We start from the raw sequence: 20,604 nt of genomic DNA, 5'->3' as shown, positions 1-20,604 counted from the left end.
TGATTTGTGCATCTTGATGTGAATAAGATAACACTAACCAAATTTCCTTGCAATCCATCAAAAACGGCATGACTAACAGAAAATGCAGGAGCAAAGTGCTTTGCTAACACTCATTTCTTCTGATAACGAGCATAATAATTACGATGTCATGACAATCAAACAAAAACTATGGTACTTGTTGCACTAACAAGTGCTGGATGGAAGAAAAGATGCATGAATTATTACACATCCCTGCCCCTGGACAGATGGGTGACTGAGTTCAATGGTTTGTTTGCTTCAATGGCAATTTTAATACTGGCTATATCATGGCAGCTAAATGCCTTCCCCAAGGACATACTGAGGTAGTTGACCCGAGGTAGCCTTGGTATAAATTTCACAACTCTTGGATTACAAGTCTGATGCTCCACCAACTGAGTTACCATGGCTCCCTAGACAGTTGATGAAGCGAGAGACACCATAACGAAGTGGCTCCCTAGACAGTTGGATGAAGTGAGAGACACCATAACAAAATGGCTCCCTAGACAGTTGGATGATGCAAGAGACACCATAACAAAGTGGCTCCCTAGACAGTTGGATGAAGCAAGAGACACCATAATGAAGTGGCTCCTTAGACAGTTGGATGATGCGAGAGACACTGTAACAAAGTGGCTCCCTAGATAGCTGGATGAAGTGAGAGACACCATAATGAAGTGGCTCCCTAGACAGTTGGATGATGCGAGAGACACCGTAACAAAGTGGCTCCCTAGACAGTTGGATGAAGCAAGAGACACCATAATGAAGTGGCTCCCTAGACAGCTGGGTGAAGCGAGAGAAACCATATAGAAAGTGGCTTCCTATATAGGTGGATGATGCAAGAGACACCGTAACAAAGTGGCTCCCTAGACACTTGGATGAAGCGAGAGACACCATAATGAAATGGCTTCCTATATAGATGGATGATGCGAGAGACACCTTAACAAAGTTCCTCCCTAGACAGTTGGATGAAGCAAGAGACACCATAACACAGTGGCTCCCTATATAGATGGAAGAAGTAAGAGACAACATTAACACTGTGGCTCCCTAGAATGGTGGATGAAGTGAGAGACACTGTAACACAGTGGCTCCCTAGATCAATGGATGAAGTGAGAAACACCATTAACACTGTGACTCCCTAGAAAGGTGGATGAAGCGAGAGACATCGTAACAAAGAGACTCCCTAGATGGATGAAGTGAGATACACCATTAACATTGTGGCTCCCTAGATAAATGGATGAATAGAGAGATATCCTAACACTAATCAATCTGCTTTACAATGGGTGCATAACAAGTATATCATAAAAAAGGCAATTCAGCTGTTAATACTTGATTTAATTTAATTAATTCTGCCCGTTATCTCCTGCCAACAGTAACATGCAGGTCACTAAGGTGCTTACAATCCTATGATCCACACGGCAGAATCGGTCAAGAAAATGGTGCTGCTAACTACACAAATTTGTATGCTTAAATATACATAAAACTCCTGGAACTAAATTATACATATAGGAACAACTATTAGTGCCATGCCCCATTTTTGCTACAAAAAATACCTGTAATGCCTTGACAAATGTTATAATAAATTACATAACTGTTCTATACAAGTCAATAAAAGTAAATATTTTTTTATATACTTACAAAATACTAATACAGTCAAAGCTTTCATAATATGGTCACATGGTACCATTTGGGTTTCCCTGTGTCTTTATATTAGCTCCCACTCCATATACATTTTTGGTAAATGTTCTCAACTACATCAAGGCAATTGAATAACAGTAAAGAAAATGTCAGAAAGAATTGCATTTACAATACTATCATTTTACATTACTATCTGACTTAAAAGTCAGATCTTAATCTGCAAAATAACGTTAACACTGTACACTTGTATGTAATCTTTCTTATTCTTAACATGGAATATACAGATATTTAGTTTTCACAATAGTTCCAATTTCACACCAAACCTGAATAAGCCCATGAGAGATTGAGGATTTACAGTGAAAAAACTGCTATTGCAAGCTGCTCTTAAGGAGCCTCTTACAAACAGCGAAGCCTGGGTCTGTATAGATGCACAGTGCAAAGTTGTACTGTATTATGACAACTGATTATCTTGTTTCTGGAGCATTCATGTTTTGGTGATATACTGCCAATACTTGCTTTACAAACAATATAGACCCTAGATCTGCTGTCACATAATGCTGTAGAACTGAGACTGTGCAGTCTGTTGGAAGTAATCAACAGAACAAACACATACACTGATATGCCAGTGTATTATGTGACAGCATATTAGGGTTTATCTTGTTTGCAGTCTACCAGACTTATACAGGATCAAACATGGTAGGCACATTTGTGAAGAACCAGCATGTACCATCAGATCTGTGTATACCATACAAGGCACTATAAAAATCATATCCTGGGTAAATTCTCTCTTCCAGTGTCAGTGCAGTGAGATTTTCAAATGAAATGTGAAAGGTTTCAACTTTCAGTTAAATTTTCAGTCACTTTTATATTCGGTTTGGTAGATGTTCATATGTGTGGTAAATTTTCAAGTTAATCTGTTATCTAAGTGACTTTAAAATGGGTTATAATCAACACACACACACACACACACACACACACACATAATACAATTTATGTTTGTGGACAGTGCAGAGGAAATATCTACATCTAGTGAACAATTACACATAGAGATAAATCATTCTTGTTTCAACAATAACAATTTTGTTTTAAACAAAAGGCTTACTGCTGTGCATATCCAAGTTTGCAACATGTACTTAGATAATTCAAATTCATAACATTATACATGTGTCGAGCATTTTGGCTCATCAAACATAAGGACATCAAGAAACAAGAACTTTTGGGAAAAACAATTTCTACCCTATTTTCACAGAATAAAGATTTAAAACTTACCATTTGAATGAATGTTACTGTTGCGAGTTTAACACCATTTATTAACAGACAATAGGCTATACATGGTGGCCAGCATAACTGGTGAATGGATGAATTTTGGAAAACCCCAGTAAGAACCATTGATCCACAGGAAGTTACTGGAAAGCTTTCTGACATACCCACACTGGCCAAGCCCAAGACTTGAACCCATGGAGACAGAAGTAAGATGGCAGTGATCAACGGAGTTGAGCACTTTAGACCATTTCAGATAGATAACAGACTTTAATAAGCCCCTCACACCATGCATGTATGTATATCAATGTGACAGTGTGCTAGCTACAGCTCAGACCTTTAAAAGCAAAACATGTACAGCCTAGGCCTTAACTGAAAAAAGCAAGATTCCCATGAAAGGAGTGACACACTACAAGTTGAAATAAATTTCCTGAATTTCAAGATTAGAAAATTTCTTCCTTTTGACTGTGCAGTGTTAATACCATAATTGATATTCTTCAGCAACAAGAGGATTTTCAAAATAGCTGCTGTGAAGGACATATTGAATCTCAACTTGACACAATTGTCATTAAGTACCACAAAGACATCATTAGAAGTCTTCTGGTGGAAACCCCATATTGATATGAATTTTAGTTATGGAAAAGCAATGATAACAAAAGATTTTCAAGATGACTGCCATGGTGTCCATATTTGATATCAGAATGGTTCTACATCTATTCAGTACTAAGAAAACATAAAAAGAAAGACTTTGTTGAAAGCACAATGTCGATGTGACCAGCCAGTAGGTAGAAGTGATGACATGATTTTCAAGATCTCTTATTAGAAGTCAGACTGTCATCATGACCAACTAAACATTATAGTAAGTTTTTCAGAAAATTACCCAAACTGATATGATCTTTCATTCAGAAGAAATAGTGGCAGCCATACTGGACATCAGATCAGCACCATTTTCATTTAGGACCAACCAGACATCATAAGAAGCCTTCTTGTGAAAACCCCATGTCAATCTGACTTTCTTTTCAGATGAGCAGTGTGGTGGAAATCAGAGTGCATCATTTTCATTTACGACCAATTTGACATCATTGGAAGTTTTTTTTTGTGAAAACCCAGTGCTGAATATGACTGTTTATTCAGGAGGGATAGCATTAACAAGATCTTTAAGATGGTCACTCTGATGGCCATACTGGATATCAGATTCACACCATTTTCATTTATGACCAGTTAGACATCACAATTCTGGTACAAATTCCATTTCAAAGTGTCTTTATTCCAGGAGTAATGATAACAAGATTTTAAAGATGGCAATTGTGGCGGCTGTATTGGTAATGAGATCAGTCCTATTTTCATTTAGGACCATCTATACATCATAAGAATTCTATCAGTGAAAATCCATGTTGATAAGACCATCAATACAGAAGCAGTGATAAGGTTTTCAGGATGGCCACTGTGTGGTGATATTGGATGACTGAATGGTACCTAATTTCATTAGGACCAACTAGACCATGGGATGAATGTGCATGTGTGTCATGCTTCATGGCAATCCTGCATGTAGCTTAAGCAGAGGAGTTACAACAAACTTGTGATAATGGATAGATGGACAATAGATGACAAAGAGCCATCCCATAAGCTGTTAGCTAAAAATGATACTAGCAACAACTAACCTTCATTTTCATATTCTGAAAATCTTCCAAGGACCTGACTACATAAAATTTACCATTGGATTTGACCAGTAATGCCCATCAATTAGATGTTACATATATTTTATGTAGTAGATCTTCTTGTCCAAAAATAAATAATTTTTAAAAGCATTAAGTGGCATAAAAACCGGTTGCTGCTTGAAATTCAATAGCATGGTTTTCTGAAAATAATTCTAACGAGAGTTTGAAAGAAAGAAAACTAGTGAAATATGTACGGATATTGCAATAAATATATCAACAGCACAATCTGGAACAGAAAATGACACATTTTCATGTACATTAAATAATTATGTATATCAATGCTTTCTTATTTCTAACAACTTTTTATACCTCCTTTGAATGTTTTTATGTTAAATTTCACAAATATCTGTCCACCATATAAATTTTTAAAAAAATGTCTGACAAGAGCCATCAGATGTTCGTGATTCCTGGTGTACAGGCTAGGTGAAATTATGTTTAAATTTCCCTCATCTTATTATCAGTCCATTTTCTTTCCTACATAAAACTACATATGCATACCTTGAGCTGCTTCAAGTACTGACAAGGCTACAATAAATACTTAACTTTTTACAAAACTATTTTACAAATCCATTCAACATAACTGAAATACTATATCCAAAGGAACATGAAATGACACTTGAATAACAATCTAAACAGGAAAAAATGAATGAATGATTCAACATAAAATAGCCACTTATAAAATGGTGAATTGGCAATCGAATCCTAGATCCAATAAATATGTTCTCATTAATAGATACTCTTGTACATGATATTGCCAAATCTTATCAAAATAATGAATTTCTAGCCAAAAGCAAGTTAGTTTATTTCATTATAATTTCCAGTTATCAATTTAGATTTTATGGGGCAGAGGCCTGGCATTCTTTTTAAAAAAAATGTTCAGCTCTCACGTAGCTGGAAAAATCTTGCTCTGATTTACTACAAAATAACACCATGTTATAACCATTACATTATTTTAAGAAAAAAAGAATTATCTTAAGAAAAAAGAAAATAAGATAGCAAGAAAGAAAACTGCTGAGCCCCCCACCAATTAAATGGTCAGTACCTTATAGCAGACTTATTTGCTATATGCTGTACAAGTTTTCCTCTACAAACAGTAACAAAAGCAGGATGATTAAGCTGAAAATAAAGAACTTCTGAGGGTATGTTTCAGCATGGCATTTTTTTCCTTCAATCTATGAACAAGACCAGGCCCTAACAGGTTAAGCCCATCATCAAAACATTGCTTTAAAACAAATGACCTTAATGCCAAGGTCAAATGGTTGAAAGTGCATGTCACAGAACAAACTGTCTTCAGAGTGATTCATCCCAAATAGGAGGATAATTGATCAAGATGTTAGTAGATATAAATAAAATGGAAAATCTTTTTCCAAAACCGTAAAGCACATTTTCTGATTGTGACCTTGACTACAATGTCACAGGGGTGAGCAAGCATATCATACAGTTCTTAACTATTTTAGCTTTATAATGATTCATGCCAAATATGAGAATCTATCAAGTTTTAGGAAATCAGAAGCTTTAACTAAGACCTTAAAGGAAATTTTCTAAGACTGTGACATATCCCATGTTAATATGACCATTCATTTAAGAAAAGGATACATTTTTTTACAAGATGGTCAAATTGGATGCATGAGTGGCACCATTTTATTTAGGACCAATCAGACATCATAAGATGTCTTTCAGTAAAATCCCCAGGTTGATACAACCATAAATTCAGGAGATGTAATGATAACAAGGTTTTAAGATGGCAGCTTGGTTGGACATTTTGGTAGTGCTAGTGATACCATTTTCATTTTGGATCAGCTACATATTATAAGAAGTCTTTCAGTGCAAACCTGATGTCGATAAGATCATCCACTCATCAAAAGTAGTTTTAACATGATTTTCAAGATGGCTGCTGTTGTGGCCATACTGAACATCAGACCAGCACCATTTTTAATTATAAACAAGTAGACATTATAGAAAGGTCTTTTAATGAATTTGACCATCTATTTAGAACAAGTAGTGACATAAAGATTTTCAAAATGGCTGAAGTGGCATCCATATTAGATGTCTGAACAGCACCATTTTCACTGAGACCAACTGGACCATATGATGAACGTGTGTGTGTGTGTGTGTGTAAAGTTTAAGTGCAATCATGTAAGTGGTTTCTGAGAAGTAGCAATAACAAACTTGTGCTAACTGACAGATGCATGATGGACAACAGACCATCCCATAAGCCCTCCTGATCCAAGACCAGTATATAGCTAAAAAAAGAACAGATTTAACACACAGTATTGATGGCATACAAACTGTAAATACTGTTACTTTAACAACTGGACCACTTGCAACAAATCCACACTTGGTTTATTTAGTATCACTATTTTATTCACATGAACACCTTGTGAATTATAAGAAGAAATTACAACTAAACTTGCAAACAACAGTGACTAACAGGCTTAGCTTGATTAAAATTAGGTGTCAGGGCAACATATAAAAAATGATACCCAGATAAGATGACTGCTTTCTAAAGGTAGCACTGACTACCGGTAAACATACTAAAATGAGTTAAGTAGTACTCAGAGAAAATTACACTTTGTGTGCCTAGTATTATCAACCAGACTTTTTAAAAAATCATCTCATTTTATTTCAAACTCAATAAGAATCTTGACAAGTTTAAAGTTTTTTTTCTACAGAAAATAGAAGAAAAGATTTCATTGGCTAAATGTATTCAGCGCAAACTGCATATAACATAATGTCATGGTTCTTAGTAGTTTAGTGAATGCAGCCTTAAACTAACATAGGAATGGGTCTGGATGACAGTCTAGATAATCTTGTTAATATAGGACTAGGTATGGATGACAGTATATATAATCTTGTTAATATAGGACTGGGTATGGATGACAGTCTAGATAATCTTGTTAATATAGGACTGTGTATCGATGACAGTCTAGATAATCTTGTTAATATAGGACTGTGTATAGATGACAGTATATATAATCTTGTTAATATAGGACTGGGTCTGGATGACAGTCTAGATAATCTTGTTAATATAGGACTGGGTCTGGATGACAGTCTAGATAATCTTGTTAATATAGGACTGGGTCTGGATGACAGTCTAGATAATATTGTTAATACAGGACTGGGTCTGGATGACAGTCTAGATAATCTTGTGCAGTATGGCAGTAAATTCACTTTATTTTACATCTTTATATGGTGGGGGCTGCAACCCCCATGCCTCTGCATGTGCAAGGAAAATATAAAATATGGCAGAAAAAATAAAGGGCAGTGAAACCATTTTCTTCAATGTCATTTTACGAAGTTCTATTTAGCATGAGTCTAAAACTGCATGCCTATAAAAGCTAAATGCAACCTTACTGACCTGCCAGTGATAGAGTTATTCAAATAAATATATATTCACTTGATTATTCAAAAAAATAAATAAATATTCACTTGATTATTCAAATAAATATATATTCATATGATTATTCAAATAATTATATATGAACATCATTACTCAAATAACTATATATTAACATGATTATTTAATACAATATTGGATACAATAATTAATTCAAATACAACATGCATAACAGACATCACCTTATTTTACTTCTTTTATCTAAAATCTGTTTTCATTGGTAGGATATTCAAGTACTGAAAGATGTAGTATCTGTTTAACTTTTGCCACCATTGCTTAGTGATAGAGCCACACAATACAAAGTAAAACAAGATATCTGAATGGCTAATGACATCAGCTAATGTTTTCACAGTCATGTCATGGCATGTGCTAGACTTAAAGGTGTCCTGCAGTAAGTGGGAGGGTGTGCATTTTTCCTACATTTATGTAAGATTCTGAGATTTGTGATTTAACCAAAGGTATCTTGCTGAAATGATTTGTCTTCTTTTAGTTTCAGTAACATTGAACTTTGACATATTGACCCCAAAATTAACAGATGCCTTTGCTGCCTCAAATGCAAGCGATCAACAAAGTCTTGTCATGGGCTCAAGGTATCTTGTGGAAACTGCTTTCCTTCATGGAATTCCTGATTATGACCTTTCAAACATTTAACCCCCCAAATTAATGTCAATTCCTATTCTCAAATGCATGCCATCTTCAAAGTTAAATCAAGGTAAGTGGTGCAATACTTAAGTTGTTGTTGTATGTTTAACAGCATTTTTCAGCACATGATAGGTCATAATGTTCCTTCTTAAGTAGGATTTGAGGAAATAATTTATCTTTCTCTCAGTGACTGTAACCTTGACCTTCAGACATTTTAACCCTAAAATCAATCTTCCTTATCTCATATTCAAGACATCCACAAAATTATATCAATATATAAGTAATAAAGAACTTCACATATTGTGTGGAAATAATGTTTCTTCTTGCAGTCATTGTGACCTAGACCACAAAATCTTATCAAAAATACAAGCCATTATGAAAGTCTGGTCAAAATGTATGGTAAGTTATTATATGGAAACAGTTTTCCCACTTTCATCTTCTTTGACCTTTGAGCTTTTGAATCCATACTGTTTTATTTTCTTGACCTAAATGCATGCTGCTTACAAAGTTTAGTGTCAGCAGATTTCTAGCAATTGTGCAGAAATGAAGTGGGGGAACAGATGATTCGCCATCAAAACAGAATATGCTCTACCTCATGTAAAGTTGTTTTATCAAATATGAAATATTAATCTACAATTCAAAATTCAGCATATTAATGATCTGATAAAAAATATTGCACTTACAACTGTATTCCATTAACACACTAATCAGAATGAGTTTTACATGAATGTCCCTAATAAGCATTTTACAAATAAAAAACTACATTATGCCGACTTAAGACTACAAATCTTAGCATGAACTGAATCTAGCTCTAAATATGACTCTAAATTCAACTAAGTTTATAAGTTATCAGGTAGGTGAAATTGATAACTCACATAAAATGTCACTCACTTTCATCTACTATTAGGACTATTAAACTAAGTAACAGAAACAAGTGAAAACCAACAAGTTTTGTATATAGTGAAATAATAAAAAAACAACTAACAGTAATGCAAATTAAATTCCAAATAGTCCAACAAGTTTCATCACCAGTCCTAATGAATAGAGCTCTAATTAAATTCTAGTCATATTCCAAATAAGATCGAACACTGAAAATCTTGATGTGCAAGTAGTCTCAAATGTACTAATGAACCAATGTCCTTAAGTGTAACGATAATCCAAGATGTCATAGTCTGAATTCACTATGATTCCCAGTTAATGTCTGTCCAAGAATATCAATGAGCACATTGTAACTCCAGAAAATAATAATTCAAATAAATAATTCCAGCCCAAATGAAATACTGAACACAGCAATAAGACTGATTTCTGTTTCAGATGTTATTGCAGGAATGAATAATTTCTACTTAAACAAGGTTATAAAGTAATGTATGTGACCTAGATCACAATTGGCATTTTCTATATATAAAAAAAACTATTCCTTAATGGAAACTTCCATTCTAGAACAATCTGTTACTAAAATCATAAGACAGAATGTGGTAAGTATCAGGTGGGCTACATATTTTTATGGGCAATTCCAATAACCATGACCCAGACCCAAATAAATATATTTATTCTATTGATAATGATCCTAATCTGTAACCCACACATATTTAAAAATATTAGCTATGTATTATTTGTTTACCAAATTAAAAACATCATCAGTGCTTCTAATCAGGAACACAGCAAACTTGATTTTGGACAAGGTCAAGTACAAAATACAATTATCCAAAGCATATAAATGAATTTTTTAAAAACCTAACAAACAATACACATTAAATATACATAACACTAGTCTTACATGTTGTAATATAACAGTACCATGTCATTTCAAATGACATGTTATAATGGTATGTAACACAGTAGTTCCCAACCTTTTATGTCAGCGACCCTAAAAAAAAAGTTTTTCTGAACCTTATGACCTCGTTTCCACATTGTTATTAGTTTTTCCACCCTCAAACAAAATCCTGGTGACCCTACAAGACCCTCCAGAACGTCCTCACGACAGTGATTTGGGTTGTGACCTGGGGCTTGGGAACCGCTTCTGTAATGAGACAGAAATCTCATATATGGGAATACAATCAACTGCAAGTCACAAATAAGCCTGATCTTTAAAATTATGAAAGGTTTCAAAAGCACCTGTTCTATATGATAAACGAAAGTTCGCTTTTCCTTCAAAAAGATATTTTCTTCTCAATGATATGGCAGCTTCCCATAACACTTTTGACAAAAACCGTTGGATATGAAAACAATATATGTGCTGTGTGTGAACCTTCTGCTTTTGTTTAGAACACTACACAATAGATACCAAATATATTAAAACACAAAATCATGAATCTAACAATCAGTGCATTTATTTCATTAAAACAAATATCAGCTGAAGTAAATCAGAAACATTGATTCTTGTATACTCACACCATAAATACTAGACAAATGAGATCTCTGACATATTTTTCTTTAATATGACAGAAGCATAATCTCATTTTGTTTCTTTGCTTGCAAAATGTACTCTAGAGAACAAAGATAGGAAAGATTTCAAAATTTCAATAATAATCAGGTATACATATTTGAAAACCCACCTTATAATAACAAGATAAACTTGTATTAATGAATTAACAGAAAAGAGTATTATTGCCAAAGCAAATAAACTGTGATTCAAGATTGTTTAAATCAGGCAAACAAAATATGACAGCAGTGCCATAATTTATGAACTATGCCATGGCAAAGTCCTTGACATTAGTGCCATAATTTGTAGACTATGCCATGGAAATGTCCTTGACATTTGTACTATGATTTGTAAACTATGCCATGGCAAAGTCCTTGACATTAGTGCCATAATTTGTAGACTATGCCATGGAAATGCCCTTGATATTTGTACCATGACTTGTAAACTATGCCATGGCAAAGTCCTTGACATTAGTGCCATAATTTGTAGACTATGCCATAGAAATGTCCTTGACATTTGGACCATGATTTGTAAACTATGCCATGGCAAAGTCCTTGACATTAGTGCCATAATTTGTAGACTATGCCATGGCAATGTCCATGATATTAGTACCATTATTTGTAAACTATGCCATTGCAATGTTCTGAGAAATCACATTTTGTAAAGACATAAATGTCAAATTGTGCAGTTTATATGCTGCAGCACCTTGCGATGTAGGTGTGGTTTAGATACTTGCATATAAATTCAACTTCTAAATTCATCACAGTATGCTTTGATGTAGGTTTCTGTTTTCTTCTTCAAAAGTAATAAATAAGATAATAAAGAAACTATGTTGAAACTTTGAGTATCGTGAAGATTCTAAATCAGTGGAACTATGGTGACTAGAGCCTCATCAGCAATGACAACTTCATTTACCATCACTATATATCAACCTACCTAGGCCAAATTTAAACACTGAATTTATACAGATTGTACTATATCTTCCACATGTTTAATAAATTCAATATCATTCCCTATAACATTAGATTTTTAAACAAACAAAGGAAATTTTACTTTTAATTCATCTTTTCATTTAACCACTCAAGAAAATAAATTCTTGTTGATGTGGGTTTAACATTTTCAGCACTTGATAGGCTATACCAGGCACCAGTATATCTGGTGGAGGAAGTACCTGCAAAAACCTCGGGAAGAACCACCAACCCCACAGGAAGCTATTGGCAAACTTTCTCACATATCCATATTGGCCAAGCCTGAGGTTCCAAGCAAGTATCAGCAGCACGACATTGAATGTTCCTTAATTGTTTATTTTACATCAAAATAGGTATTAGTAACTTTAGGAATTTTTTCCTGTTATAGTTCTAGAATCATCAAAAGCAACAACAGCAAAATGTTCTCAACTCAGTCTCCCAGAAACAGGCCTTGGTCCCAAATTCATACATGCCAACCCCTGACGAGGAAAAAGTGTAATCCAAGTGGACAAAAAGAGGAATCCAAGCAGAAAAAGAGGAATCCACAAATAACATGCTAAAAATTCAATACACAATGATTTATTTGCCCCTCTCGTCTTTTAACATCATTTACTGCTTAAAGTTTTCATATGTAGCACTTTTAGCTTTCGAAAGCAACAGATTTTCATGTTGCATTTTAAAACACTTTGTACCAGCTGAGACCATGAATGTTTTGCACACCAGTAGAGCACCAAGTGCTGGGTTACAGAGCCTGGATCTGAATTCACTTTTATTTTTGTTAACAATACTGAACAATCTCTCAGTCAGCATTAGAATGGTAAAGAACCAATATTCCTTTCATAACCTGACGAAAAAAGAGGTAATTTATATCTTCCAATGATTGTGTCTTTTAGCTGGGAAATAAGGTGCCACTGCACATCAAATTTATCTGCATTAAGTATATTGTCAGGTAGAATCCCAACTTTATACTGCAGGAATTCTCCTTCCAGATGAGCCAAGGTAGGCAAAGATGGTAATAGAAAGGGATATCTCTTGACAAAGAATCTAACACTTTTGAAGCTTTTTGACTGTCCCTCATGTACATCAGCAACTGAAGCATTTAAAAGCACTTCATCTCCTTAGGGGAATTTCTGGAGCATGTAATCACAGGCTGCAGCATAATAATCTCTAACATTATCATCAAACACCTTCACAACTAGAGTAGAATTGTGTTCTATTAATTCTCTTGCTTCTGCACCAATAGCAAAATCTTCATTATCTAGAACTCGGTAAATAACACCTTTGCATTTATAACATTCATGTCCGCAATTTAGTTCTGCTGTAGATAAGAAGTTACCTTAGTATTGGAGTTCGTAAGACGAGGCTAATTCTATGTTTCTTTGTTTTCAAGTGTTTCTCCACCTAAAATTAACCACCATGCCCAATATTAAAATGAGCTTGATGCTGCCCTAGAATACAGGGACTTGTATCATTGCTTAAAACTGACCTGTCGTGTAGTACATGTATAACAGGTCAATTTTAAGCAACGATGCGAGCCCCTGTGCCACAGAATGGAATGATGTATTATGTCATTCATGTATTCATCTCTGAAGGATTTGTTGTTTAGTTTTTTTGTGTCTTTTTCTGATCCACCTGTGAAATTCTTGGAAAAAATATATGTGCTCTAATACAAACAACGACGAGAATTTTAGCGCCAAATAGTACAATTATTTCCACACGGCCTGCAATAGACGTCACTTATGCTGACCTCATCTTTGGAGGATTCCGTTATTTTATGTTTCGTTTATTATTGGCCTTTTTCTAATCCATCTGTGAAATTATCTGAAAGGAAATATTTTTGCTCTCATACACGCATCGACTAAAATAAATTATACTTTTTAGCGCCAAATACCTATAGACTGGTTCTGTACTAAATATAAATTAGAAGAAGAAAAAATCTGCGAGTAAAGATTAAAAATTAGAAAACCAGTCTGTTCTCTCCTCACTAAGCCATACAGCTGCTATAAATAGAATACAAGGTCGAAAGTTTGAAAGTAGAACCAGCATGTTTCTGGGTAATAGGATAGTTGCTATAAATAGAACATAATTCTGTTAGGAAAGTGCACGGAGAAACGTACTCTTATAGTGTAGTTACGTAGAAGCCATCTTTTCTAAAATACAGTCTGTGGGATTAACGGGATGATAATAAAAACGAGAAAACAAACAATTGATTTTTTGGGGAAGGTGGATATACCGAAAAAGCATAATCCATTCACGTTTACGTGTAAGGCGCAATTTAGTGAAAAAAAAGCGTAATGATTACGCCAAAAGCGTAATGGTTGGCATGTATGCAAATTTAATAAGCAATGTCTGTACTTAAACTAAAATCAGCTAAACAAAAGTGAACAACATACTAATTCATTCATGAGACTTCAATTTCAAATGCTGATACACTAAATATAATCTTATGCAATAACTGCAATCAGAGCATGCTGGGAAAGAGAGAGCTAGAATTCAAGTCTTTTTTCACAGAGTTAGGATTATAACAGTTAAATCCAACACTCAAGCAATGAAGAGATTTTAATATTTCTCCTCCCGTACAGCAAATCCCTGTTCAGTGCATCTCTAGTACAGTGACTTCATTCCTTCCTCTTCAAACTGGGCCCAAGCATCATTAAGCTCTATGAAGATCAGTCTAGCAATGGGCAGGTGTGGAGACTCAGTCAACTATAAGAAATAACATTTATATATTTAATCATAAAACAAAATAAAACTGCCAAACTTGAATAACTTTCATGAGGCAAATAATATGCTTGTATATAGTTAATATTTACTGATTTATGCTAGATGTGTAATTTCAGAACTTGAATATCCTGGATTACTCTCATTTGCAATATAAGAGTACTGTACTCATCAAGACTTACAAACAACTGCACAATCTTGCATACGTAAATGTATGGATGGGAAAGTGACTTCAATGCAAAACTTAACCATACTCACAGATGCTTTAAGTATAAGTCTAAGTGACCTGCTTTTTTGGTGTAAGGAGGTGCATTCCCTTAGAGACAGCCACAAAGTTGCATGGCCATCTAGCCAATGTCCATGAGGAAATGACCTGAACAAAAAAACTGGACCAGAGTATGTAAAATTTAAAGATGGTGGTCATGTATCAATAACACCATATTCACATTTGTGGTTAGGCATAAATATAGGTCTCAGGCAAATGAGTTTTAAGAACTTTACTAACCTAAAACTTCAACATAAATTTCATGCTAGTGGTAATCTGAGCAACATAAGTTTCAAGGAACTCAAGTTTCTATAAGAAAAATTTGAACAAGTAATAAACAATAACAAATCTTTAATTAACCAGTAAAGTCTATCTTTGACAGAATGATTAATGTCACACATTAACATTCTAGACTACAGTTCTTTCAAAATGCTCCATTCAGCCATTAAAAATTATTTCCCCTAACCTGACCACCAGGTGCTGCCATTGTAATGTATGGCAGTGACCCGATTTTGTTTTTGTGTGTGGTATTCATAACTTTGCCTTAATTTTTAATTCTAATTTATCCACAGTTTTGTAAATTAAAGATGCAGAGATTGCATGAAATATGTGACTTTCACCTGTGGTGGAAACATTTTCAATAAGCAGCCAGACTGCAAAATCTGTTTGCTGTCCAAAATCGTCACATTGTCCTATCAGAAACTGTCTTACACTGATTCAATGAAAATATTTACTCAACAATAAATCTAAAATATCTTATCAAATTATTAATTTCAGTTGTGAATAAATTGTTTTAAAAATATCAATATAATGAACACCAGGATTTATAAATTTGTGATTCAGCAGTTCCACAATACACTCTTGAAGCACAAATAAACACTAATATTGATATAAAAGAATCAATTTCAAAGTTCTGAGATAAAGATAATTCTGAATGACAATTAATTTGACTTTGCCCTGTGAATCTCTACAATTTCTCAAGTGTTATCTTTTATTATATTCTGTAAAAAAATTTAAGTTCTTTCAGACATAAATATTAAGCACATGCCATTATTAATTTCTTTTGTGCTTTCTAATGCAGAAATATTATGAACCTCATTAAAAGCACTATAAGAAGCACCAAACTTGAGTATTTTAACAAATTAGCTAATCAACTCTAAGATGTCAATACTGGGCCAAAGGTCTGGTGGAATACAGTCACCACATTTCGGAAGCAAAAAAGAAAATCAACAACCATTATTTCCACTAGTCTTGATAAAGCAAATTTATTTAATAAGTATTTTCCACATGATCCTTTGTACGCACATCTAATGTAAGGCTGGGACTCCTGATGTCAGCATTAGCAAGGCTGGGGATCCTGATGTTAATATTAGCAAGGCTGGGACTCCTGATGTCAGCATTATCAAGGCTGGGGGTCCTGATGTCAACATTAGCAAGGCTGGGGGTCCTGATGCAAATATTAGCTAGGCTGGGGATCTTGATGCAAACATTACCAAGGCTGGGACTCCTGATGTTAGCATTATCAAGGCTGGGGGTCCTGATGTCAACACTAGCAAGGCTGGGGGTCCTGATGTAAATATTAGCAAGGCTGGGGATCTTGATGCAAACATTAGCAAGGCTGGGGATCCTGACATCAGCATTAGTAAGGCTGAGGGCTTCTGATGAGATCTACCTTAAGCTACTTAAGGAAGGCACTCTTATATAATCAAAATATTTTTCAGAACTTTTCAACAATTTTCAGCAAGCTTCATATTTTCCAACAGCTAATGTTACTCCTTTTCTAAAAAAAAGGCACAAAATGTCATTTCAACTTAAAGACCTATTTCTCAAGAAAGCCGTATGGGTAAAATATTTGAAAAATGTCATGAAGGATCTCTATAGCTATCTTAAAGCCATCAACCTAATTAGTTATCTTCAATCTGGTTTCACCCAAAATGATTCTGCTGTTTCACAATTTTGTGATACATATAATAATTTTTCAAGGCAGTAGATGAAAGCAAGGAAATTAGAGTGGCATTTTATTATGTTAGTAAGCCTATTGACAAAGTCTGGCATAAAGGTTTAATTTATAAACTAAGAAATACTGGGATTAGTGATATACTACTGGAATGGTGTAGAATTTATTTTTCAAACAGAATGCAAAATGTTCTTATAGATGGTTGTAACTCAGACCAACATGCTGAGGCTGGTGTGTCTCAGTGATCGATACTTGGACCACTAGAGGACTGGTAAAATATAATAACAAACAGTCCAAACGAGGACTGTTTGTTATTATATTTTGTGGCAAATAGCTGTTGAGAACCCAATCCTGGCTACTGGTGTTCTCAACAATGAAATACAAAGTCAATTGGTGGGCTGATCAATGTCACTTTATTTTAATTCAAATAAACTGAATTAATTATCATATCCAGAAAATCTAAAAAAATAACATCATCCACACTTTTAATCAATGATATGGTTATTACACATCAGTTTTCATAAACATTTGGGCTTAACACCTTATGAAAACCTGTCTTCACATATGCATATACAGGAAATAATAACAGAAACATGGAAAAGGTTATACGTTAAATGAACTTTGAATTTAAAACTTAGAAAGTCATGAGAGCTTCTTTATTTCAAATTTGTAAGAACTCTTTTGAACTGCATTGATTTTATCTGGGATATATGCACTGGAAGAATGAGAAAGCTCTTTCCTGAAAATGTCTCCTGCCAAGATTGAAATGCATTGACTATGGCATTCATCTCCAGTAGATTATGAGGTGACAAATGCTTCTGAAGGGGCCAAGCATCATTAACCTCCCAAAATGAGGGCAGAGGGTAGGTACCTCAGTTCACAATGCTAGCATTTATACAGATCAAAATTCCTGGAGGTTGAATATGCATGGGAACACTTGCCATAAACCATGAGGCTTTCCCAATTTGTGATCTGGTTAGAAAATGCATAGATGTGGGTGCTTAATTTAATAGTATCATTTGCGGGATAAAAATGCAAAATATTGAGTTACAATATATATTTCTATGAAAGATAATACAGACATTGAGTTCCATGCATTTTCATGCAAACAAGTTTGGTGTCTACTGCAGTAATTGGGTTAATTAGGCCTTTTATTCACTGCTAATACATAGCATGAATTCAGAGAGCTAAATTAAGGTGCAGACAACCATTTGCATGCATGTACTTATATTATGACCTGCAGTTAATTTATTCACTGTTCTTAAAGACTACTATCAGAACATAAAATGTCCACTGTATGTATGTATGTATGTGTATATATATATATATATATATATATATATATATATATATATATATATATATATATATATATATATATATATTAAAATATGGAACTTTACAGTGCTTTGTGATTCATACAGTATGTTGGAAATCTTCATGGAATAATATACTAATTTAAGTCAAGAAATACAAGTGCTTGTAAAATTGGCAAGCTCTGATTGCCACTTAATTTTCTGGAACTTGAATACTGTCACATTTCTCAGATGTTTGCTAATTTTATTTGACTGCATAAAGTTTTAGTATTAATTATCATCAAAGGATACATGTTCTTTCAGATTCCCAGCACTATAAATACCACAGCATTGAAAGAAGCACACAATCTAGTGATGCTTTACTATCTGAAGATATGGGGTACGCAAGTGCTTTTAATATCAGCTTGGTACACATTTCATTGTGACTAACTTCATGGTCGAGTTTACCCGCATAAACCCTGTAAATAGGTATTGCAAGAATTTAAAGTGATTTATAGTATCGGAACATCAATATCCCTAAACAAGGATCTCTTGATTATGTCGGCAGATCTTTGGTTGTCCATGAGACAAGATAATTCCTACAGTGGTCTCACATATAGGAGGCTCATGATGATGGCATCCCTTGTTGCACTGAAAAGACCGAATATGCAAAGAAATAACATGAGTGATGCAATTCTCAGAGGCAAAAGAAAAGGCCCTCAAGATCATTCAAGGAACTTTCTTGGGGTAGAGACATCCTATTCACATGAGTTGGATCTCCATAATACAGTGGGCAAAATGCTGAGGTGGTACCCTAGTGGATTTGTCCTTGTTGGCAAGGACTCCAAGGCAGAGAAGAAGTGAAGCAAGGGATTCATGCCTTGATTATCACATACTTGGCACTTTTGCAGAACATTAACCAGGTAGTTGGCAGTCACCAACATGAAGGATGCTCTGAAAAGCATTATAGCTCTGTCCATAATTCTCATGAAGACCCAGTTATTTTCACAACAAAATGGAGTGTTCCAAAATGGTATATCATGTCCCTGAATGGGAAATCTCCCTGACAACCTATCTTGGTATTTCCATTTTAAATCATGGTACCCAGATGAAAAGGTTGTGAGCTGGATCTATGACTATCTAAGGCATCTCATTGGCCTTTTGCAGCAAGAGCCAGTTTGAGTAAAAGCCCAATGTTGATTATGCTGCAAGGTGTGCTTTGTCAGGCCTCTTAGGACATCTATAATGATGATTAATGTTATATGGGGTAGGGGCACAGAGGTCTGACTACCCTCCAAAACAATCTTTATTTTCACCCATGGAACAGCAGGGCACTGTCTCTTGTTATATGGAAAAGTTGAATTCCTCCAAATGGGATGTTAGAAAGAAAGTGTAATCATGGTATGGAATAAAAAATGTTGGAAGGTATGTCCAAAGTTATGCTAGTTCCTGTTTTTTTTTAAAATTTCTCCATGGAAATGACGACATGGCTCTGGATTGCTTGCCCATGAATTTTGCCTCTTAAGTGGCTTCATGAGATCTAAAATTGATCTTATGATAATTGCCTGGACAAAGGGTATTGAGAGAAATGCATTTCTTATTTAGGTAAGTAAGTGTTCAGCTGCAATGATGCTGCACAAGACAAGACTGACTCCTCAGTGGTGGTCTAAAAAAAACAACAACAACAAAAACAGTCAACACAGGATTGCTGGAAAAAAAATCCATGGAACGAGTGTCCTAGTACTTATCAAATCAGTTGTTGCCTTCTGAGATCTCTATTGACAAGGCTAGACTGATGAGATTGCTGAAATATAGTCATGGATTCCAGGTCAAGCATAGATCCTACTGCAGTTACTTTCTGAATCAGTAGTTGCATCTTGAGAAAGGACTTAGGGTCCATACGAACTGATGCAGGTTTAGACAGACCCAAGGCTGCAGTGTCTCTGCTGATGGCTGAGACCTCAGTATGGACAACAGGCATATGCATGGGAACTGTGCTGTGAGAAGAAATGCCTGTAGACACTTGGGTCTTGAAGTGGCCTCTCTAATCAATGTAACAAGTCAGCTACTTGACCAGTCTGTGTTCATTGCTGAATGGTGAGTAGTCTTTCTTGGCCAAAAGATCTAAGTATGCAGAAACTTGTACACTTCTACTAAAGGATCAGGAGGCGGTATGCAAAATTCAGAAGCAACAACAAGAAAACTTCCTTGACTGATGAGTGAAAGGCCAATTCTTTACTAGAGATAACCTTACTGATGAAAGAAGATAAAGCTTGTGAGCATACCTAAGCACAATGAAGAACTGAGTG

At 34.8% G+C, this 20,604-nt stretch overlaps 1 protein-coding gene across 1 annotated transcript in view; it reads right to left on the bottom strand.

The window, feature by feature from the left end:
• Positions 1-1,326: 1,326 nt before the first annotated feature.
• Positions 1,327-20,604, bottom strand: part of LOC149806553 (cyclin-G-associated kinase-like) — a 111,495-nt gene continuing 92,217 nt past the window's right edge. The window contains exons 25-26 of the mRNA XM_089954408.1: positions 14,638-14,763; positions 1,327-10,687 (exon numbers count right to left, since the gene is read on the bottom strand). Coding sequence (XP_089810534.1) covers positions 14,662-14,763 — 102 coding nt within the window. The 3' untranslated portion in view covers positions 1,327-10,687; positions 14,638-14,661. The remainder of the gene's footprint in view (positions 10,688-14,637; positions 14,764-20,604) is intronic.

This window comes from Sinohyriopsis cumingii, chromosome 1 (genome assembly GCF_028554795.1).
Source record: "Sinohyriopsis cumingii isolate HCF-2022 chromosome 1, ASM2855479v2, whole genome shotgun sequence".
Classification (NCBI taxonomy): domain Eukaryota; kingdom Metazoa; phylum Mollusca; class Bivalvia; order Unionida; family Unionidae; genus Sinohyriopsis; species Sinohyriopsis cumingii.
Note: the sequence above shows the minus strand (reverse complement) of the source record. Positions and strands in the feature narration are given on the sequence as shown.